The sequence below is a fragment of the Camelus ferus genome, chromosome 1 (assembly GCF_009834535.1).
Source record: "Camelus ferus isolate YT-003-E chromosome 1, BCGSAC_Cfer_1.0, whole genome shotgun sequence".
NCBI lineage: Eukaryota > Metazoa > Chordata > Mammalia > Artiodactyla > Camelidae > Camelus > Camelus ferus.
Window position 1 is genome coordinate 105,837,636 of NC_045696.1, and position 24,539 is coordinate 105,862,174.

The window sequence follows — 24,539 nt, forward strand, 5'->3', positions numbered from 1 at the left end:
TGTTAAAATAGCATGTATATCCACAATTTAAAAAAACAAGCATGAAGGGGAGGGTATAGCTCAGTAGTAGAGTGCATGCTTAGCATGCACCAGGTCCTGGATTCAATCTCTCTAGTACCTCCATTAAAAATAAATAAATAAACCTAATTATCTCTGCCCCTCCAAAAAAATTAAAAAAAAAAAACCCACAAAACCATATAAGCAAAGTCACCTATCACAAACTTCCTTCAAAACCGACAATCTTTCCCTAACATGCTGTATAATCCGTGCTCAGCCACCATGAACTGCTCAAGTAGTGGGCCAATACCTGCTCAGGGTCACTTTCTATGTTTCCGTGCAGACTTAGGCTGAGTGATGCAACGCGGTCCTGCCCATCCTTTCAACAGCCCTGAATGTCAGGATGGGGTGGTGGAACTTACCTTCCTCAAAGGAATCAGATGCCAGTTGGCCAAATCCCCACAGGGCTCCTCACTCTCTCTCATGAGGCACCAAGGCACACTAAGCACTTACAGCCACGACCATGACCAAGAACGTTTTTAGTTTCAGAGCACGCTTCCCTGCCTTCTGCAGCAAGATGTGGCGTTCACAACCATCATCTGGCACTCACCCCTTTGCCTTCTGCACTAGGCCAACCCTGGCTTTAAACACCTCTATGAAACCAACGGGCGGCATCTCTGGCTGAAACCTCCCGCAGAGGAAGGAAAGGGAGATAACATAGCACCTCACTCTCAGTCTCCATGAGAACGAGCTCTTTCGCAGAGTACAGCCTCCCCACCTCCCCGCCCGCCGCTCCCCCAGGATCAGGCTGGGGGATTCCTCTTTGCAATGGTCAGCGAGCCCTCTCACAGGAAAGGTGTTTGCCAAGTGCCTTCTCAGTGGCTTTTATCCTAAACTTGGATCTGCTAGCACTGACTCATCCTTCTCCTGTGGCACCGATACTCAATACTAGGCCAAGGCGGCCGCCGCAAAATCCCGCCTGGCTTGTCGCTTTCTCTCCGCTCCCGCCCCAGCCCCAGCGCCCTCCTTGCTGCCGGCCTCAGCCTCCCCAGAGCCTGAGCGATTCCGCGCTGAGGTTTTTACTTTTTTGCTTCCCCACACAAGTGAATATTTGTTACTCATTTCCCCACTCTTCATCTTTGTACGCTGTCTTTAGCCCTTCTTTCTGGGAGCCACTCCCAAGACCTCTTCTCCAAGGTCCTGGTAATCACCCTTCTAACACAATTAGATGACCTTACTCTTTCCCACTTCCTCTTTCCTTCCATTGTTATGCAGAGAGAGGAGAGGCGGCTGACGGTGCGGGGAACTGGATTAGGTAGCAGGGTGACTCCGCGGCTCTTCCGGGTTCTGCCGCTGCCCTGGAGGTCTCGCTTCCAACGAGCCCCACACCGGCTCCACGCCGTCTTCCCACCTGCAAACCCAGGAACAAACGAGCCAGGAGTGTGGGAGAAACCTTTCAGGGGGCCTTGACTGAGGCCCTTAAGGGGAAGAAAAAATTTCTCTCTTCCCACTCCTGCCAGAATCTGAAAATTAAACTGACGAAGACAGATTAACAAAGGAAAAACATATAGATTTTATTAAATTTTTTTCTTAATTTTTATATTTATTTGGGGGGGGAGGCAATTAGGTTTGTTTGTTTGTTTGTTTAATGGTAATGAAGATTAAATTCAAAACCTCATGCATGCTAAGCACACACTCTACCTCTGAGCTATACCCTCCCCCTGAAATTTTATTGAATTTTTTCGTGTACATGGGAGCCCTCCCAATAGAATGAACACCCAAAGAAGTGACCAGAGCTGGAAATTTTTGTATCTTTTAGACAAATAATAAATCTGTGAAGAATGAACAAGACAAAGGGGTTTGGGGTAAGATTAGTAAATGCTGAAGAAGTAACGAGGAAGTTAAGTGTTAGATTAATGCTGTTTGTTTATATAGTCTCGGCTCTAAATTGCTTGTCCCTGGTAATGAGAGTCCTCCTTCCTCCTAGTGTACGGAGGGTACTTTTCACATGTGAGTTTTATGACCTGTTGTCAGGGAAGCGGGGTGGGAAGTGAAAGGGACCCTCCAGCTTCTGCCACTTTTTAAAAGAAATTTGGGGGGGGGGGATTTGGTTATTTATTTATTTACTGGGGATTGCGCCCAGGACCTTGTGCATGCTAAGCACGTGCTCTACCACTGAGCTATACCCTCCCTCCATCACTTAAAAATTCCTCCAGCTTAAGATATTAAATATGCCAAATATTTTGGGGTGGCGCCTCCTGAATCCAATCAGCATCTTGTTACCACTTACTCAGATGAATGGGAGATTCTGACATCACAAAATAAGAAACTCCAAGAGATTATGTACAGAAAGAAAACAGCAGTGTTGGGAAGAAAAGGTAATTTGTTTCAGGGAAATCCATGCGAAAAAAATGTATATAAAATCTCCATCCTAGAACTCTTTTCTCAAGTGATTATTCTTATCCTTTTGAGGGGACAGACACCCCTTTGAAAACCTGATGAGTGAGATAGAATCATATCCCCAGGAAAATACATATAAACACAGAAACCAAACCTTAGGAGCTCACTGCCTCCATGAATCCTGGAGGCACACGAATGCCAGGCTAAGTGGTAATCAGGCCTTTCCTTCTCTGTAAATCCCATCTTGAGTTCAGTGTAGTTCAAAGAAAGCATTCATTTGTTCATTCATTCACAAGTAACTCTTTGAGAAACTTCCAAGTGTCAGGCCCCACGCTGGGCCACATTGTGAGACAGAAAGAGGTGAATCGGACACAGTGCCTGCTCCTGGGACGCTCACGGTCTGCTGGGGGAGACCTACAGAGAGCAGACAATGAGTGTACAGTGATGGAGGAGGCAGCCCTGCGAACGGTGGGAGCCAGGAGGGGAGGGGGCAGAAATACTTCCCACACTCCTCCTTCCCACAGCAGTCAGTTCCTACACCTCTGACTACAAAGCAAAGTGGTTTTTAAAAGCTCAAGTATTCCCTGAAGGGCTAGCTGAGCTGTCTGGGTCAGAGCTCTCACCCCCACCCCAGCCAGCTCTCACACCTCCGCTGGGATGGACCTGGTTTTCCTCTCTCCCCACAGGCTCCCTGGGGGCTGTCAAATGATTCACAGCCACCCCCACCCTTGCCTACCAAATCTGGGCCCGTTCTTGGCTCCCCAGGCCAGCTTTTTTTTTTTTTTTAATCTTTTTTTTTAATAGGGGGAGGTAATTAGGTTTATTTATTTATTTATTCTTGAAGGACCAGAACCTCATGCATACTAAGCATGCACTCTACCACTTGAGATATAGCCTCCCCCACAGGACAGCTTTTAAATAAGTAGCCAACCCCCCACTGCACTTCCTCCTTTCCTTGCTTAAACCCTACTCATTTTACTAGTTGAGCTGCAGGGAAACGAGGAAAACAAAAATAACTAATTTAAGGAAGTTACAGATTTGCAAGAAACCTGGGGAGTCCTGGTATGAGCTGGTCTTTATCCCCAGGATGGAAGTCTGGGCTGGGCTGAACTGGACCTGGCCCCACTTCCTCTCACCTCTTCCCTGAATTCTCCCTTCTTGAGGCTGTAGGGAAAAGCCACTTGTTCCCTGTCTGGGTTGGATGCTCTGCTTATCCGAGTTGCTTCCCGGAACATCCCTTGGAAGGCTCTGGCTGCCCCTCTTCCATTCCTGGGTTTAGCTCTTTTAATTTCCTATTTGGTTTTTGAAGAGCCCTCACCACTGCTTCAGGCCCTCTTGGCCTGACTAACTTTCATCACTCCCAGAAGATTCTCTGATTTGGAGACCTGGAAATCTTACCATCTTGTGCATTTGCTTCGTAGACTATTCAATTCTATTTTAGAAAATAAGTTTATAGTTTGTAAGATGAAGGCAAAACTTCATTAAGAAAAGATAGTAAGTACAAGATATGTGTGCTTAAACATAGAAAGGGTGAAAGGACCAAGAGATACCTAATATTTTAGAGGTACTAAATATACATGAGGCACTGGAACTCTAAATATTCATGATATCCTAAATATACATAACACACTAAATATTCACATGTAAAGTTTAACACGGAAGATAACAAACATTCTGGCCCCATCCTCTGTCCAAAATATACAAATAAAACCCATAGCTGCTCAGTTGGCTAATTGATGAGGTACTTCGGTGGCCAGGTGTACTGATCTGGGCATTTCTTTGATCTTAGTGTGTGTCATTGACCCAGGGAAACTTCCACCTATGGGCACACCTTTGCTTAAACATCAAAACTCTGGTCTTAGAAACTCACCCTTAGCAGGGAAGGCTGGTGCAGGCAAGAGACAACATGCAAACATGGTGTCCCCCCAAGATTCAGGTACTGTCACGCTTCTACCTCTTTGTTTCCTATCCTAAATGCAACAACCTACCCCATCTTTTCCCCCTTGCTTCTTCCTATGTGTTTTGATTTAATAAAACATGCGATTCGATCATTTAATCTGGTTTGACAGCTTTTCTGTCCCATGGCCTCTGAGATAGCAGGCCTCACAGTGCCCTTGGAGGTCCCATTCTGTCATCATAAAACACCTCCTCTCACACCCCTTGTTTCTCCAAATCCTATTTGGCTGGTTATGATAATGAAGTTCAGCATGCACTTCCACCTCGCCCACATTTTGCCCCCATCTTTTTTCCTTCCCCTCGAACACTGTCCTCCCAGTCCCATCCTGAGTCCTTCTGCTGATCCCTATAACAGCCTTGGGAGTCTGGAGACTAGGGAACCACAATTACCACAAGTCTCATCTTACAAAGGCAAGGGTCAGGTCCCCATATCCAGAAGGAATTCAAAGCTCATTCTTTCAACTCCAGGCGAACCCTTCCCTATTCCTGGTTTGGTTTTTGTTGTTGTTGCTCCTTTTGTTTGTTTGTTTCTTTTCTGAATATCAAGAGCTCCTCTGCTGTAAACTCCTTGAAGGCAGGAGCTGTCTTCATCTCTGCTGTCCTAGCTCCTACCATAGGGTCTAAGCCATTTCACCTGCTCTGTGACTGTTGAACTCAGCATGTGTCAGTTTATCCATTTTATTCATTCATCTTGACAGTTCAGCCCCTTAGATCTAATGCATGACCAAGTCCTAGCAGCTGTACCAAAATTGTTCTTAAATTTGCTTCTCTTGATCTCTATTGTCAGCCCTACACGTTCGTCTAAGCCACTCTAGCTAGATATATTTCCAGCTGGGAATATATCCTAGCTTCCCAGCTTTGTCTACAAACTCCTGTAGCCTTTAATCCACACAACCAATACAGTAGAGAGAGAAAGATGGAGAAAGAGAGAGAGAGATGGGAGGTGGGGAGGGAGGAAGGAAAGAAGGAAGGAAAGAAGGAAATGGCCACCCTTATAAATCTGGAACTCTTGAAACCTGGCAAATTCCAGAAATTTCCCATTCAGGGAAGAAGTGGGTCTGTGATCCCCACAAACATATTTCTGTACTTCTTTTAAAAAAGAAATTAATTGGCTTTCTAACTTTCCTTTCATGCTTAGAACCAACTAAAACCAGCACTAGGGAACAGTGGAGTTATTAGCTGAAACAATTGTAAAGTGTTGCTGATCTGTTGGCTTCAGGCCTGTCTGGACCCAGAGTTTCAATCGATGTTCTTTCTCCCTCTATTGTATCTGCTTTTAGCACACATTTCCTCTGTATTTTGGTTTAATTTTCTGACGTGCTCTCTTCTCACGATGGAAAAGAGCTCTGGCTTTATTGGATCTTACATCTATAATCCCAGAGGAAAAAGGGACCCTTCCCTGTACCAGTTATAAAGATGATCTTGATTTGGCCCAGCTGAAGTCACTTGCCCCTCCCTGAGCTAATCACATTCACCACTGTGGTCAGGAAGATGGAGAGCTCTGAATGGCTGGGCCCCAACTCATGCTCGTTGGATAGAAGGGCTCCTGCAGAAGAAGTCCCACCAGGCCCATGTTGGGTAGGGGAAAGGGGCTTCCAAAGGAAAAGTAGGGACAGAAACAACAGAGATCTAGGCCCCTTTTTGCAGAGTGGGTATAGGGAGTGATTTTCCATGTGCCCAACTCCTTCTTGTCTCTGTTCATTGACAGTTTTCTTTCCTCTGCCTTGAATGCTCTCCTCACCGCTCTGCCACTCAAATCCTATGCAGCTAACTTCTCTTTGGACTTTAGGTCTTTAGCTTAAATGTCACTCCATCACTCCAAGAGATGCCTCCCCTGACCCCACACATGGTTACATATATCTGACTGACATTCTCATAGCAATTTTGTAATTAAATAATTTAATTTCATGTTGGTTGAAAGTCTGTCTCCCTCAGTAGGCTGTAAGCTCCATCAGGGCAAGGATCCCCTCAGCTTTGGCTCTTCGTTTTGGTCATGACTGCTTTCCCAGCTCCTGGTTCAGTTGTACGTGGTAGGTAGTCGCTCCCTCATTTATTTGGAAAAAATTAAGTAAATAAGGGGGGAGGATATAGCTCAAGAGGTAGAGCACATGCCTAACATGCTCAAGTTCCTGGGTTCAATCCCCAGTACCTAATCTAAAAATAAATAAATAAGTGAACCTAATTACCCCCCCCCCGAAAAATAAATTGAAATAAATAAATACAAGAGTAAGTTCTAAATATTCTGGTAAATAAGATATATGTATTCCTGGGGGAAGGGTGTAGCTCAGTGGTAGAGTGCCTGCTTAGCATGCAGAAGGCCCTGGGTTCAATCCCCAGTACCTCCTTAAAAAAAAAATAAATAAATAAACCTAATTACCTCCCCCTCCAAAAGATATATGCATTCCTGCACTCAGGGAGTAGTGACTTTAACATTTGCATTAGACCAGTGTTTTTCAAACACCAAGACTAAATAGCTGGTGAAATTAATTTGGTGGATTGCAACTACAGGTCTTAAAATATGAAATAACATAGCACAGAAAAGAGAAATGGCCTAGAAAACATCAGATTGCATCACACATAATGATGTTATTCCATTACATCTCTATTTTAGCATATAATATTGTAAACATGCACACACCCCCTTATATACTTACTGCATTAAGCTGCTTGGACTGAAGTGTAATAAGATAGCATCTTTCCAGTTCAGAGCAATTCAGAGCTCCAGATATTAGGTCATGTCATCACTGGGAAATAACATCTGGGAAGCTCATTCAAAGAATCAGAGTGGAAGTGAAGACAATTTCAGGATGCGGTTGCAGGGTGAACTCTGTGCTTTGGTTGGCTTATGTTATATCCTCAAGGCCATTTAATCATATGTACAGTCAGGTGTGTTTTCTGTTGTTCTTTTTTTCCCCCTTCAAATAACAGATGACTTAATGGTTTTCAAAGTTGAATACAAAATTTAAACCCACTCCTTTTTTTTTTTTGCTGCCTTGCATGGGTAGGCCATAAACTGCATATTCCTAGAAAACACTGAATTAACTAACATCCTGGAGGAATAGAACTCAGCGAGGCTGGAGGACAGGGGTTAGTGTGGTACCAAAGCAACCAGGGCTACTGGCTGAACAGTGCAGTTTGAATCCCTGTTTCAGTAGTGCTATGGGAATTCCGGCGAAGGGACCTAATACACATTTGCTGAAGACTCACTCAGAGCAAGTCTCTGTGTCAACTGTGGGAAGTATAAAAATAAACACTATATCCATACTTTGTTGCCAAGAAATTTACAATCTGGTAGCAGACACAAGTACAACTGAGCCTCAGTTTTCTCATCTAGAAAATGCATATAATAATAGACCTTCATTGATTATATCAGGAAGATTAAATAAATAAATTGAGATACTGAGCTTGATGCTAATAGATAGTAGAGAAGCATTTAATTAATGTTTTCTATTCAACTTTACAAAATGAGAAAAACATGCTTCAGTGTTTAAGGCTTCATATAGAAAATGAGATACCATAAATCAGATGCAGTTTTACAAAGCTAGGTATAGAAATTCATGACTGAATAAAGAAAGGTCTGTGAATGCAGATGAGATGTAGATATAGTTGTAGATGAAAGAAATTCTGTGTAAGTTGTGAATTATTTTAGTGTTTTTCCTTTGGATTATGTGTTTCCTCTGTGGAGATTCTGAAATTTGAGTCTGTATCAGTATGATAGGCTAGGTTTGCTGCAATTACAGACAACTCCTACATCCCAGTAGTTTAAAAGGGTGAAGGTTTATTTCTAGTTCACTCCCAGTCTTCTCCAGCTCTCCAGGGTAGCCATCCTTCATGTGTTGGCTCCAAGATCCACAGCACTGATCCTTTTTTGTGGTACCGTCACATCAGCACATGGGAAAGAGAGGACCTGGAGAAAAATGTACTCCATCTCTCTTTCTCCCTCTCTTTTTTTAAATTGAAGTTACAATGTGTCCATTTCTGGTGTACAGCCTAATGTCCCAGTCATGTATATGTGTGTGTGTGTATATATATATATATATACACACACATACATATTCATTTTCATATTATTTTCATTAAAGGTTATCACAAAACACACTCCATCTCTTAAATGCTTCCACTGAGAAGTAACAGATACTACTTCTGCTCATATTTCCTTGACCAAAACAAGCCTTATGTTTCCATTCAATTTTAAGGATTCCATCTAACTTCAAGGGAGCGGGGAAGTATAGTCCTCCCAAGCACTCTGGAGGGGAAGAGAACCGAAAATATTAGTGAGTTGGGGTAATGTCTACCCAGGGTCTTATACCTGCACTCTGGCTGGTCATTTTTGGTTTTTCAAATGGCCATGCTCTCTCCTGCCACAGGACCCCTATTTTTTCTGATTGCAACACTTTAGGTTCCCGCTCTTTGCCTGGTCTCATCTCCCTTCAGACTGAGGCAAATTTTCCCATCCTCAGAGAAAGTTTTGCTTTCCCCTTTCAGTCAATTCCTCCATTATTTAGTTTCAAAGTATGAGGCACCCCCACGTTAATGCACTTAGCTGTAATTTGCAGTTAATCATGTGATGACTTCATTAATGACTGTTTCTTCCTCTGCAACAGATGCTGTAGGAATCATGTTCACCCCCATATCTCCACCATTGATCCGATGCCTGGAACTGCTGCTGGGTGAGTGAAGAAGTGAATATTCTCATGAGTCTGGAACATTTTTTTTTTAACCCTCAAAAGAGTCTGTGTATTATTGGAATTTGAGAAACACTGCCTTGTGTGAATTTCTCTTGGTAGCTATTAAGAGATACTTGGCAAATACTTGCTTATTTTATTTTGGAAGTTTAGTCTGAATGGAACATCCCTGAACCCTCTCAATGTATAAATCTTGATCTTGTAAGAGGAACATTTATCTGCTCCATGACCAATCTAAGGGACTGAGGACTAGAGAAATCATCTCAAATTTCACTCTGGTCCCCACCCTTTCAGATTGAGCAATCCAGGTTTCTGTTTTCCAGACCATCCGGTACCTGCTAGCTTCCCCATTTATTTGCATAGGTATTTCAAGACTGCTCTACACCTGTGCACTCAGCTTAACTGAAGAATCAAAAGTTGCTACAAAAAGTCAAACCACCTCATCTACCTAAATTTTGAAATAAAGACTTGATTAAGAAGCAGAAGTTAGCGGGGAAGGTCATAAACTCAAGTTGCAGAGCGCACGCTTAGCATTCACAAGATTCTGGGCTCACTACTCAGTACCTCCTCCAAAAGTAAATAAATAAGTGAACCTAATCACCCGTCCCCCCCCCCCCCCCCCCCCCCCCGGCAAAAAAAAAAAAAAAAAAAAAAGCAGAAGCTAAAGCCAACAATTGGTTTGGTCTTTGCTCACAGGAAAAAAAAAGACTCTGATGAAGCCCACCTCTTTAGCTAAAGGAATTCCCTTTGAAGTTAGAGCTTTGTCTTGCAAATATAAGACCCTGTGAGCTGTCATAGGAGCTGAATATAGGCTCCCCAATAAAAATTCAGGAATGGGTGAATCCGGGTGAAACTGAAAACAGGCCACTGGCCTGTTTGAGACATATCTGCCTCTGATGCCTTCTTAGTAGGCCAGAAAATTCTGGACTCCAGCTGTTTAAGGTAGTAGATTATTTAAAATATTATCTGAATTATATTACATCATCGTCTTTATTTATAAAAACAGGGTAAATTGGAGTCTCAGGTGGCTTCTCCACAACAACAAACAGGGAAGAGTCTTTGTTGATAAATAGCTATAGCTCGCATTCCACAAGGCAGAGTCACACCCAAACCCCTTGGGAACCTGGGCTATAACCTTTGATCTAGCTAACTCTGCATACCAGAGCTAATTGGTTTTAAAAGTGCCTGCTATATTATTTTTCAACATTCAACTTTGATTTCTTTAGTGAATGACACCATTTTAGACTTGCAAGTTAATAGAGTTGAAGACAAATTGCATCGACAATACAGCGTGATCAGCCTTCTCAATCGGCCAGGCCAGTCCCTGAGAATACTTCCTATTAGTCTAGTGCCCTCACTGCCTCCCTTACTAGGCCCCACCCCTTCCTATTTTGTTTTTTCCCTCTCCTCTCCGTGACAGAGGTATGACTCTTAGCCCTTTTATGTTTTCTTTTTTTTTTCTTTTTACATTTTTTTGGGTATAATTTTATTTATTTATTTATTTTGGAGTCAAAGGTAATTAGGTTATTTATTTAATTTTAGATGGAGGTACTGGGGATTGAACCCAGGACTTTGTGCATGCTAAGCACACACTCTACCACATACCCTCCTCCCTATATGTTTCCTTTATACATATATTTATGTATCTATCTCTATATAATAGGTAATATGTGAGCATGATAAAAATTTCAAACAGCATAAAAGACAATCCCCATAAAAACTGATTCTCCCTTCCACTCTTTGTTTCCCCGCCTCTAGCTCTCCTTCTAGGCAACCACTGTTAGTTTCTTGTCTTCCTGATAATAATCTCTGCGTATCCAAATGGCAGCACACCTTACTGTTCTGCATCTTGCCTATTTCATTAAATAATATTTTGGAGATTGTTCCAGATCAGTTCATATAGAAATGCCTCATTCTTTTTACAGGTGTGTGATATCACATATAGTTGAATTATGATCTGTGTGTGTCTGTGTATGTGTGTGCTCATGTGTGTGTGTAATTGTGTTATTGAATTTTCCTTCAAAGCCTTACATATTTCTTGCTTTCCCAGAGAATGTGGTGTCTGGTCCCCTCGGAGTCCCCTGTGTCCTCCACTGCATTTTACTTTCGGTCCCCTTCCTCCCATGGTTGGTGGCCTTGGGGTGTGTGTGTGTGTGTGTGTGTGTGTGTGTGTGTGTGTGTGTGTGTGTGTGGCTAGTCTTTTTAAGCTGGTCTTTGAAGGCAGTTGGGGAACAGGAGGGGAGAGAGAGGCAGCATGCCAATAGCTGTGGGCAGGACAGGATGTTTGAGGCTTTGTCGGCTCCCTCTGATATGTGACATCAGCATCCAGGCCTCCTTCTTCAGAATTTGGGGATGATGGGTAACTTGTTCTAGGGCTTTGTGCAAGTCTTTTCACCTTTAAGGGCTTAGATTTCTCTCTGTATAAGATGAGTGGGCTATACAGTGTAATTTCTAAGTCTTCAAGCTCCAAGCTCTAAAATTCTAAGAAAATAAGCTCTCAAATATTCTGCTGGTAGGAGTGTAAAGGATATATCCCATAGAGAGGGTAATTTGGCAATATTCTTCAAAATTACAAATACCTCTACCTATTGACCCAATAATTCTACTTCTAGGGATACATTCTGTAGTTACATTTTCATATGCAGAAAATGATATAAATTCAAGGTTGTTCACTGCAGCATTGTTTGTATATCGAAAGACTGGAAATAGTCTAAAAATATCCATCAGTAAGGGACTGATAAATATGGTATATCCTTACAATGGAACATTATATAGCCAGAAAATAGAATGCATACAGAATGAAATACTGTATCACAAGAATGAATAAAATACTGTTACATGCAGTAGTGTATGAATATCAAAACAATGTAGAGGAAACATAAAGCAAAAGAAGCCAAACACAAAAAAGAGCACACTGTATGAATCTATTTAATTAAAGTTCAAAAAGAGGAAGAAGGAATCTGTAGAGATAGAAGCTGGGATAGTGGTTACTCCTAGTGGGGCAGGGCAGTGACTGAAAGGGGTCACAAGTGGGTTCTGAGATATTTGTCAGGTTCTCGATTGATCTGGAAACTGGCCACACAGGTGTGTTCAGTTTGTGAAAATTTATGATGTAGGCAATTTTTTGTACATATTCTATATAGCAATTTAAGAAGAGTATATAAACTACAAGCACTCATATGAAACAACCTAATAGATATTATATGAAAAAAAGCAAACATGAGTCAAACACTTCCATATATGTTAAAAAATGGAGAAAATACACTTGTGCTTGCTTATATCTGCGTACATTACTTTGGAAGGATGCTCAAGAAACTGACAACATTGGTTGTCTGAGAAGAGATTCATAGCTGAGAGAAAGACTTATTGTGTGTTCGGTTGTACATTTTGGATTTCAAACCATGTGAATTTATTACTTATACAATGAAAAGGAAGCACTCAAATTCTAAAACAGTAAAAAAGAAAATAAAAATTTTTACTTTTTTTTTCTTTAATGGAATCACTGGGGATTGAATCCAGGACCTCATGTGTGCTAAGCATGCACTCTACCACTGACCTACAACCTCCCTCCAGAAAATAAAAATTTTGTGAGCCTGGGAAATACTTGAAAGTATTTAGAAAGAAGGAAAATAGGGGTAAAACACCAGATTATACAGTGAAGTAAAATTCAGAACTGAGTAATGGGGAAGTGGGGTTGTGGAAAACATTTGAATTTTCTAAAATTGGACAGCTAGAACCTTTTCTTTATATTCACAACTTTAATCATGATTTAAAAACTATTCACAACTTGCTTTTTCCATTAAAGCTGCTATATTTATTAAAGGAATATGATAATACATATACTGGTTTTAACAGTAAGATATAAAAAACCTATGAAGAAAAAGATAACTCCCTCCCACCTAACCCCTCCTCTGTCAGCCCTCTGAACTTTCCAATGTGATAAATTCTTCCACCCCTTTCTCTATGCCCACTTGAATATATACATAAATGGTCAGCAATATACTAACAGGATTATACCACTCTTTATCATCCTGCAATTTGCATTTTCCACTTTAGCAATATATCATGGACATCCCTCTGCATCAATAAAAATAGTTCTCATTTTCATTATACAATATTGCATAGTATGGAGGCAGTACAATTGGTTCATGTATTCCATTACTTATGGACAATCAGTTTGTTCCCAGTTTGTTTGTGTTAGTTTATACTACAAATAATATAATAAGCATCTGTGTTAGTGTCCTGTGGCAACTTTAACAATTACCACAAACTGAGTGGCTTCAAACAATAGAAATTTATTCTCTCCCAGATCTGGAGTCCCAAAGTCTGAAATCAAGGGGTTGGCAGGCTCTGAGAATCTGTTCTGTGTCCCTCTCCCAGCAATCCTTGGCAGTCTTTGGCTTGTAGATGAATCACTCCCATCTCTGCCTCATTCTTCACATCACCTTTATCTTTGTGTCTCTATCTCAGATCTTTCTCTGCCTTTCTCTTGAAAGGATGCTTGTCGTTGGATTTAGGACCCACCCCAAATCTAGGATGATCTCATTTCAAGATCCTTAACTTAATTACATCTGTAAAGATCCTTTTTCCAAAAAAGGCTATGTTCACAGCTCCAGGTGGACATATCTTATGAGGGCCAACATTCAACCCACTACTGTATCCTTGTGTACATCCTTGCATCTAGTATTTTCTTTTCCTCAGTTTTTCTGTAGGGCAGGTTTTATGTATTTTTTGGTCTTTGGGAAGGTATATGTATTTTAAATTTTAATAGTTATGCCCAGATTACTCCTAGAGTTTATGGCAATTTACACTACCATCAGAGAGGAACCAGGGCTTGTTTCTGAATGTATCATTGATTGGTTTTGTTAATATTTGCCAATTTAATGAGTGAAAAATGGATTACTGTTTTAATTTGCTTTTCCATGATGGTTAATTAAATAAGTATCTTTTTAATGAACCATTTGGCTTTTCTCTTCCCATTAATTGCCTCAGAGTATACTTTGCCTATATTTTAAAAACATTGAGCTATTCGGTTTTTGAAAAAGTCCATTTATAGAAACTCAAGTTAGAAATACAATGAGTTTGCTATGTTTTCTGCCACTCTATTTCTATTGTTTTTTAAGTTATATTACTGCTCTTTAAAAATTTACTCCGTTTTTGTTCTGTATATTTTTATGTCTTTAACTCTCTTGAAACATATTTTTGAATATGATATGGTTCCAGATTTGATATTATGAATAGTCAATTAAACCAGGATCATTTATCAAATAAACTATTCTCTTCTCACAGGACTGTATGCCACCTTTGCTTTATATTAAGTTCTACTTAAGATTCCATCCCAGACTACTCAACTATTTGCCTGCGCTATTGCAGTAGCAATTAGTTACAGTAACTTTACAATATAGTAACTTTACAAAAAGTTAAAATTTTGGTTTTCAGTAAGAGAAATTCAAGTGTGCCGCTAAGAATGAGGACCATGAAATTTCCTGGTTGAGTGCAAAGATAACAGGAGATAAGGTATGCGAAAAAGGCTGGGTAAACTGTAAGGCTCTGCAGATAAATGTTAGTTGTTATCACAAGACTGAACACACAGAAGAAAAATCTTGGGCTTGGAAGGCTGGACTTTTGCTTTTATGACCAGTGCAGGGATTAGAAAGGCCAGCTGTGGAATAGCAGACCTAGCAGCCCCACTCCCAGAACAGGAGTGACAGAGAAGGGGGAAAAGCAAAATGCTGTAGCCAGGAATCGTTCAAAGTGCAGAACTGGGGAGAGTGACTGGGGAGAGAAATCCAGCAAGGAAACCTAGGAACACAGGCGTCTCTCGGAGGAAGCTACGAGGCCGGGGCAGGAGGTGGGTCTCTCCTGAAGGAAGCTTGCTGAGGATTCCTGATCCCTTGTCCTCTGGGAGCCACAAAGAGGAGCAAGAGTTACCGCACAGCAACGACACGGCCGGGCAAGTATCCGGAGAGGAATAGGCGGCGGTTCAGCCTCTCTTCCCGCGGGGCCCTGCTGGGCCCAGCAGGACCTGGCTCGAAGGTCGGGGATTGGCCAGAGCGGCGCGCGGGGCGGGGCGAGGGCTGCTGGAAGGCGGGCACGCGCTGGGGCGCGGACGCGGGCACGGCGGCGGCGCGCGCGTGCTCCGTCGGTTGGTGCGGCGACGGCGGCGGCAGTGGCGGAGTGGGCCATGGCAGTCGGCGGCGGGCTGGTGTAGCGCCGCGCGGGGCAGGGGGGCGGCGACTGAGAGGCGGGGATGGGGGCGCCGCAGCTGGACCGTCGCTGTGGCCTGGGTTGCTGACCGCGCACTCGGAGCCAGGAGCCGGCGGCGGCGGAGCTCCGGGCAGGTGAGTACGGCGGCGCGGGACCCGGATGCGGCGCGGCTGAGGGGCGGCGCCGTCGCGGCGGGCCGCTGAGGTGCCCCCGCGCGGGCTGGCGGCGCGCTCTTGCCCGCCACTGCCTGCGGCGCCGGCTGCTTGGCTGCCCGCGCCGCGCTTCCTGCCGGCGCCGAAGACACCGGCCCGCCGGCCCGCGGGGGCGCCTCGCTCGCCTGCGGCCCTCCCGGGGCTCTCCAAGGTGAGAGGCGCTCCTCGGCTTCCGGGCGGCAGAGACGCGGCCGGGCGCCCGGGTCTGCCGGCACTTTGGGTCGCGTTCCTGAGGAGCGTCTGGGGAGAGGCGGCGTCCTCGCCCCCTGCGTCTGTGGTGAAACCGCGGAGCTCCCGACCCTCAGGTGCCTTTTTGCGCAGAGTGTATTTTAGGGGCGGGGATCCTGGACTGTTGGGGTATGTATAGTCGTGTTTTCAAATCCCAACGCCGCCACTGAACAGCCCTGGGGCCTTGGGCCAGAGTGTCCGGATTTGTTAATGGGAATAATACATGCATCGTAGGGTTATTGTGAAGCTAGGACCAGATGATGTGCATGACCGAATAGCGAATGCTCGGTAAATGGTAGGCTGTTAGGAGTAACTCTGCTGCAGCGTCTTCCCTTGCTAGCTATTGCTGATTCCCGTCTACGGCTGTACTTTTGGGGGGCACATTTGTTTCCGAAGTGCTTTGATGTTGCAATAACCTCCCCTAGAGGTGCTTAATGTTGGAGCTTGTTATATTACAGTGGCTGAAGTAGAATCCTATAGTCTCATCCTTGAATCCTGGAGTCTCTTTTTTCGCAAAGGCTGCCTTGAGTACATGTCTCAGGTACCGAGTGGGAATTGCTGTTGAAATAAAACTGAGCGAATTTAGGATTCGCTTAGGATGGAAGATGGTGGGACACACAAACTTTTGAAGTGCTTTGCTGTTTAAATAATCTTAAGTGACACTTAAACTCTGTCACTTGTTACAGAGTATAAACACAGAAGAATATGGAAACAGGCTCCTTTTTCTGCATTGCTACATCCGAAGGGAGTGACAAGTGCTTTTGTAAACATCATTGTGGGCAGTGTTACTGTCTGGTGAAGTCATCATGATTAAATTAGATGAGTATTTATTTTGAAGCACTGAATGGATGTTTAGAAATATGATTCCTAATAAAATCATCTCCAACGAGTCAGAATTCTCAGCAGTTCATTAATCATTTGGGGATTTTTCGGCTATGCTGTAAGATTTTCATGGTAAAAGCAGAACATGCATATGGTAAAAGCAGAACATGATAATGTAGCAGAGGAGAGGGTGGTCAGGATAAAGATCTTAACCCAGTTTCAGAAGGCAGTTGTGGAACAAAGTAAGAATCTTAAGCTTTAAACTGGAATTGTATTCGCTAAAGCAAAAATGACTAAACCCCCAAAGGTTTGTTATACACCCTCTGATTCACATTCTGATGAGGGTCTTCTTCCTTCAGGGTGTTTTTCAGAAATAGAGAAAATTGAGTTGGTTTTTGATTTGCTGCCATTTTGCACCTCTTGCCTATATTTGGTGGTTTTCTTAGAGACTCATCCATAAAGGCTTTTGATCCAACTTGCTTTGTGAATGTAAACAAAATACAAAGAAAAAATTAAAAATTAACCTTGTAGTCTAAATTATGTTCTTCCTTGTAGTTTAATTGTGTTCTTCCTAAATTAGGATCTTCCCTGTTACCTAACTTTAAACTGGCGAACCCAGCAGGAGAAGCACTGCTAGCCACAGTGAAAAGGCTAGGGGTCAGAATTCACATCTGAGGGAGGGGAGGGTATAGCTCAAGTGGTAGTGCTGGCTTAGCATGCACAAGGTCCTGGGTTCAATCCCTGGTACCTCCTCTATCAATCAGTCAATAAACAAATAAACCTAATTACCCCCCACAAATCTAATAAAAAATAAAAATAATAAAAAGCGTTAAAAAAGAGTTACATCTTAGGCCTGGTCTTGGGTCTCAAATAGCTGGGACTTTGGGGATGTCACCCAGTTTTCCTGGGCCTCACCTTTTTTATCTATAGAATTTGAGAGTGTGTGTCCGAGGGTGGTGATGGATTAGAGAATCACATTATATAAAGGAACCTTCCAGGTGCTATGCTTTTATGGTTTTCCTTCTCTTCACTCTCTTTATCTCTTTTGTTGACTTTTTCTTCTCTTCCTGAGTTCAAAACATCCTAATGCCTCAGGGCTTCCAAGCCTGTACCTCTACTTTTTCCTACCTGTACTCTCTCTTGGTGATCTCATCTTTTGCTGTGGTTTAAATACTATCTGTGTTGTTGATGCTCAGATTTTTATCTCCAGTCCTGAACTTCAAATTTCTTCTACCTGCCTGCATATCATCATTCTTTGTCTGTCTTAAACTTAACATGTTCAAAGTAGAGCTCTTGATTTCCATTCTTCATGGAGACTGTTCCTTCCCCAGCAGTCTCCATTTCATAAGAGCACTCCTCTGCCCTCTCTTCCACAAAGTGAAAAATCTGGTGGCCGTCCTTAATTCATCCCTTTGCCTCACTGCTCTCCCACCCCCACACACAACCAGTACTTCAGCAAACCCTGTTGATTTTGTCTCCAAAATATATCCCGAATATATTTACTCCACTTTGTTTTTATTGCCCCCATGCCAGTTCTTCCTGGGTAGTATCTTCCTAACTGGTCTCCTTGCCTTTGGTCTTGCGCTCCTGCAGTCCGTTTTCAAACAGCAGTCAGAGTGATCTTCACTTACTTTCCCGGCTCCAGTGGCTTCTTGTCACACTAAGAAATAAATCCAAACTCTTTACCTGCATTATCAGCTAATTATCTTGTTTATTTTTCTTGTTCACTTGTTTATGGTCTTTTCCCTCCAACATACTATAAGCTCTTTGATGTCAGGAACCTGTCTTCCTTGGGGTATTCTCAATAACTAGAATGATGTCTGGACATTTAACTAGTGCTGAATGAACACATGTGTGAATGAAATAGGTTATGAAATCTTCTGATTCCAAGTGTAATATGTACTGAACACATTTGGCTCTTTTTTTGGTCCCAGATTTGTGCAAATGAGAAAGTAGTCACAGGGCCTAGAGTTATTCTATTAAGTATCCTTACTCTCTCAGTCTTCGTTAAGGTACTATAGCTCCTGAAAAGGTTACACACTTAGACATTAAGCCTTTGATAACAAAAATATGGATTTTGTCCATTGTGTACTGGATCATTAGTATTTTTGTGAGTAAGGAACCAAATGAGCGTTCCAGCCTTGTTTTGTTCTTTAGAGGCATTAAATTTTGGTTTTGACTGGAGGAGACTGGTTCTAGAATGTGACAGTTTAATCAAGTATTGCATATGAAATCCTACATAGTAGCAGTTGGAATTTTGACAGAGAGCAGGTGTTTTTATTTCAATTACACTATTTTTTCTGAATCTGAATACACCCCCCCATCTCCTCCTCTTGCTTATGTGCATTTACGTATGTATCTTCTGACCGTTTGATTCAGTTATCATATCTTACCATATCTTGGGGCTAAAACCCTATCATTTGGCTTCTATTAACTGCTTTCTTGCAAGCTTTGTTATTGTAGAAAGAGGCGAATAATTTAGGCTTTTCCCCTTGCTTGAGACCAAGTCTCTGTAGCATTGAAGACTATCTAGCAGATTTGTGAACAAAGAGGGTATGGAAAAAATCACTGTAGTATTTCATCATCAAAGTAGGTAATAGGAAGAAATACTGGAGAAGGAAAACCTAGACTAGAAGAATACTACTACTCACTGAACATTTAGTAGAAGAGAAGAAAAGGAAGATTAGGGAGAATACCATAGATTTCAGGCTTGTATGGGGCAATTTCCCTTCTCGCTCCTTTTTACTTCTTGTACCCCTTTCCAAATTTTGACACTTGGATTATTTTCCCTCTGCCCCGTTTCCATTCCCTTATTTCTATGTGCTGTTTTTCTGAGGAGTACCTATGCGCCCTTGGTAGTCCCATGTCTGCTGGAACACCTTGTGTAAGAGGAAGCTATCCTTTCTTGACAAGACCTTTCTTCTTTATCATAATCTAAGTCTGACTTTCTGGATTTTTCCAGCCATTGGGTCCCGCTTTACCCTGTAGAATGGCTCTAAACTGGTGCACTTCTGTTTTTAGTTGTTGTTGTCTCATACATTCCATGGTAGCCTTTATGTTATCATCTCCAGGTTAAATAATTCTGAGTGACAAGCTTCTAATTGACAGGAAAAATGAAAGGGATTGGATGTACGGTTGGGTGTGTATAGTGTGTTACCTACCAGTTGCTCTGATAATGCAGATTGCATATCTCTCATTTAGATCTTTCTTTTTCTGAGTCAGTAGACTTTTTTTTTGTAATGAAAAGGCATTTCTTAAAAGGGGAGTGACATTGTATTTTTAAAATTTAAAAAAAGAAACTTTTTCATGTATATTCTTATGAGTTTTAACACATGCATAGATTCTTGTAACTACCACCACCACCAGCAGTATACAGAATATCCAACACCCCAAAGAATTCCCTCATGTTATCCCTTTGCAGTCAACCTCTCCTTCATTTTTTCCATTATTTTATTTTTTGGGGGGAAGCAATTAGCCTTTTTTTAAATTGAAGTATAGTCAGTTACAATGTGTCAATTTCTGGTATATAGCATAATGTCCCAGTCATGCATATATATACATATATTCATTTTCATATTCTTTATTATTAAAGGTTGTTATAAGATATTGAATATAGTTCCCTGTGCTATACAGAAGAAATTTGTTTTTTAATCTATTTTTATATATAGTGGTTATCATTTGCAAATCTCAATCTCACATATTTGTCCCTTCCCACCCCCTTTCCCTTGGTAACCATAAGATTTACTATGTCTGCGATTCTGTTTCTGTTTTGTAGATAAGTTCATTAGTGTCTTCTTTTTTCTTTTCTTTCTTTCTTTTTTTATTTTCAGATTCCACATCTGCGTGGTATACGGTATTTTTCTCTCTTTCTGGCTTATTTCACTCAGAATGATGATCTCCATATCCATCCATATTGCTGCAAATGGCATTATGTTATTCTTTTTAATGGCTGGGTAGTATTCCATTATATAAATATACCACAACTTCTTTATCCAGTCATTTGTCAATGGACATTTAGGTTGCTTCCATGTCTTGGCTATTGTATATAGTGCTGCTATGAACATTGGGGTGCATGTATCTTTTTAAATTAGAGTTCCCTCCAGATATGCCCAGGAGGGGGATTGCTAGATCATAGGGTAAGTCTATTTTTAGTTTTTTGAGGAATCTCCATACTGTTTTCCATAATGGCTGCACCAAACTACATTCCCACCAACAGTGTAGGAGGGTTCCCTTTTCTCCACACCCACTCCAGCATTTATCATTTGTGTACCTTTGAATAATAGCCATTCTGACTGGTATGAGGTGATACCTCATTGTAGTTTTCATTTGCATTTCTCTGATAATTAGCGATATTGAGCATTTTTTCATGTGCCTATTGGCCATTTATATGTCTTCATTGGAGAATTGCTTGTTTAGTTCTTCTACCCATTTTTGGATTGGATTGTTGGGGTTTTTTGTTAATAAGTGGTATGAGCTGTTTATATATCTGGAAATTAAACCTTTGTCAGTTGCATCATTTGTAAATATCTCTTCTATTTCATAGATTGTCATTTTGTTTTGCTTATGGTTTCCTTTGCTGTGTAAGAGCTTACAAATTTAATTAGGTCCCATTTGTTTATTTTTGCCTTTATTTCTATTGCCTGGGTAGACTGCCATAGGAGATCATTGCTAAGATTTATGTCAGAGAATGTTTTGCCTATGTTTTCTTCTAGGAGGTTTAGTGTCTTGTCTTGTATTTAAGTCTTTAAGCCATTTTGAGTTTATTTTTGTGTATGGTATGAGGGAGTGTTCTAACTTCATTGATTTACATGCTGCTGTCCAGGTTTCCCAACACCACTTGCTGAAGCTCCCCTTCATTTTTAACACTTGGACTTGTTTTTTAAAGAGAAAATTTCTCATGGATAGAACATATTGAAACTTGGAATAAGTGGATAATTGACCAACCTAATTGTTGGATTTCTTTTAGAAATAAAAGTGAACGAATTCCAATCTTCAACATAATGGATTTACATGCAATAAAATAGTAAACCTTCTAGATGGAGAAAATTTTTTTTAAGTTTATTACAATTGTTACTGTTGTTGTTTTTTCTTGACTACACACCAGCTGTGGCACTCTGTCCACCTGTGGTTATTAAGGGTCCCTGTAGGACGTGCTTCCTCTCTATGTCCCTTGTGCCTCTTAAACAGTAGGCTCTTTTTTTTTTTTAATGGAGGTACTGGGGATGTGTTCTACCACTGAGCTCTTTCCCTTCTCCCAGAGAAATGTTTTAAAAGATTTTCAATTAAAAATTATTGTGTAACTTCTGGAACCTGTCAAGTGAGGCAAATCCCATAATTTCAAGTTACAGTAGGGACTATTTATCAGAGAAATTTGAGGGATAAGTCTGTGATGAAATCATCACATACCTTCTCATCCTTTGATAAACCTGGAATTCGTATTTACGGCAGTCGCAAGGTAAACTAGGATAAGCTGGAGATTAATTTTGTTATGATTATGTTATGAAGTCTCAGCTTTTCTCCTTGCTTTCTTTCTAGCATTGTCACTTTGTTCTAGCCTATCCATTTTATTCCAGCACTTAGTTGTGTTAATTTCTTCAACTTTCTTAAGGATTGAAGGGAGGATGTTTACCTGTATAGCTAAGTTGTATTGCACAAGTAGCTTTCCATTATTCAGTCAGCTTGTTTCCAGCCTAAAGCTGTCAATAATCTAGAAATTCGCTCGTTTCCTCAAAAAATGTACAAATCCTTCCTCTGAGTCCTGGCTCCAGGATCTACCTATCTTTCCCTCACCTCTTCACCAAGAATGTTTTATTTCCTTATTTCCTCGAATATTTAAAATAGGTCACCTGAAGTTATTATCAGTTGACCCTTTGGGAGTATTTACTGCTGAAATAAAGAACATTAATCTGGCAGTCCCCTGTGTTGTGGTATTGGCTACAGCACAGGTCAGTGGCTCACAATCTGCTGCTGCAAACCCGGAAGGGACTGCCACATCCCTGGCCCTGTAGTTTATCTCCTGCTGCTTTGGCTCCTTGGGAGACCACCAGGCAAATGCTCATTTGCCTTCAATGGAAATGCGATCCTGATTATCCATGCCTTTAGGAAGAGGATTATGTGGATTAAAAGAAATCCATGGGTAATCCAGAAGCTTTATTTAAACTGCAGTTTAACCACATTCCTGATCATAGTTTTCCCTTGCATTTCTAATAATTAATTTATTATGCTTACCAATTTCATATCTATCTTCTACTATTTAGAGGTAATGGCAGTTGGGAAGTAAAGAAAATATGGGAGGGGTCAAAGGAGTTATATAATTTACAGGCATTGCCCCACGTAACTTGGTGTTTACTGGGTGGTTTAACCACAGTGCTTACTAGACCTTGAAGACCTGGATTCCATGAATTCTTTACCTGCTGAGCCACTGGAAGAAATTTGAAGTGACTGTCAACAAGAGGTCAAACTCCCTTTTGAGATATTTGTAATTTACTATCTTAAATGATTGAGCTTTTGTGATTTAAGTGAGTATTTCAGATTGTCAGAATTATAAGTTTACTGCAATTTGAAATTCTCTTTAATATTTATTTAATCATTTAAACTGTTGACCATTTTCACAGGAATTAAACTGAAGACCTGCTATTTGAAATAGAGGTGCTCAGTTTTTGTAGCCAGGCCACTAATTACTGTCTCCAGCAAGTTACTTACATGTAGTTTAGTTACACAGTAGTTAATTTCTATTAAATAGTTGAAGTATGGTCATTTAAAATTGCTTATTCTTGAACTACTGATTTGGTGTAGGTCTTACATTTAGACATTATTAAAATGGATGTTTTCCTCTAACTTTATAAATCATTACAATTTGCTACCTTTATGTTACTGAACAAAGATTTATCTAGAACTTATCTCTGCAGTTGTATATTTTCATAAGTTAGGTTCCATATTTATCAGTTATGTAGACATCATTCCTCTAATTAAAATTCATTACAGTTAATTACTGGAGGCATGTCCTGGGGAGAACCAGCTGGAATTCTCTTAACGTGCTTTTTTTTTGCACTGTGAGCCTAAGGAAACATCCGTAGGAGAAGACAGTTGTTGGTTTTGGACAACGTTGTAATCAATTATAATTATTTCATTTTTGATCTTTTGTTGGTTGTGGAAATTTCACATTTTCATTGGAAATCATTAGTTTTAACTTTTGATGTACTTCACTCACCATTCCATTATTAAATTATTAAGCTGTTTTGTAACTAACTGAGAGGCTTCTGTGTTTCAGGTTTTTATTCTGCCTACAGGGAGTGTCTACTCTGTGTGTGTGTGTGAGATAGAGAACTGTATATGCCATACCAACCCGCAATAAGTACTTTTTACCTTTAACTTGTGAAGAATTCATTATCTTCTCCTAGAGCCCTAGGCAGTTATTTTTTAACCAATGATTTCTTTAACTATATGTATTCTGTATATTGTTACCTGCTTTTACATAAAAATATATAAATTTTTCAAAGAATATATATAAAGTCAATTAAAGCTGTGGCTGTCAATATAGCATATTAGAAAAACTCCTCTGAGACTTACTATATAGAATTAGACTATGATCATAGATAACATTATTGAATGCTCACCTGTATGTCAGGTTATGCTAAGCATTTTTTCCATATTATTCATTTTAGGTTCATAACAAACTTGTAATGAAGGTACTAATGATATCAAAAGGAAGCAATTTTCCAGTCATTTAACCATTAACTGTCTTTCACTCACTACTCCTAAACAAGTTTCTATGTATATAGTCCGGTTATATGGATAAGAGTTAAGAGTTAAACAATGAATTAGTTACATGATATAGTATGCCTTTGTTTTGGATGTAAGATAAGCTTTTCCTTTTCCCTTGGTGTTACAATTAGACTGTGGTTTTGTGGTTTGTCATATATATGCAAGTAACGAAAATGCTTAATGTGTGTATGACCTTGCATAGTTAGAGGTTGTAGTCAGCTTGTGTAGATCATCTTTACAGTTTTCAAATAAGAAAACACAAAGTATT

At 40.9% G+C, this 24,539-nt stretch overlaps 2 protein-coding genes across 3 annotated transcripts in view; one reads left to right on the top strand and one right to left on the bottom strand.

Annotated features, from left to right (window-relative positions):
• Positions 1-14,965: 14,965 nt before the first annotated feature.
• On the bottom strand, positions 14,966-22,566 carry LOC116665094 (collagen alpha-1(I) chain-like). The gene is made up of 2 exons (XM_032484389.1): positions 22,466-22,566; positions 14,966-15,806 (listed from the first exon to the last, which is right to left on the bottom strand). Exons 1-2 carry the CDS (start codon positions 22,564-22,566, stop codon positions 14,966-14,968), a joined length of 942 nt encoding a protein of 313 aa, XP_032340280.1.
• The window catches only part of PIK3CB (phosphatidylinositol-4,5-bisphosphate 3-kinase catalytic subunit beta), a 149,484-nt gene continuing 140,185 nt past the window's right edge, over positions 15,241-24,539 (top strand). Inside the window, exon 1 of one of the 2 annotated variants that reach the window (XM_032487583.1) lies at positions 15,241-15,379. The gene's annotated coding sequence lies outside the window, so the exon portion shown is untranslated. Of the gene's footprint in view, positions 15,380-15,733; positions 15,763-24,539 lie in introns of those variants that run through there. The other variant, XM_032487592.1, reaches the window with a different exon arrangement.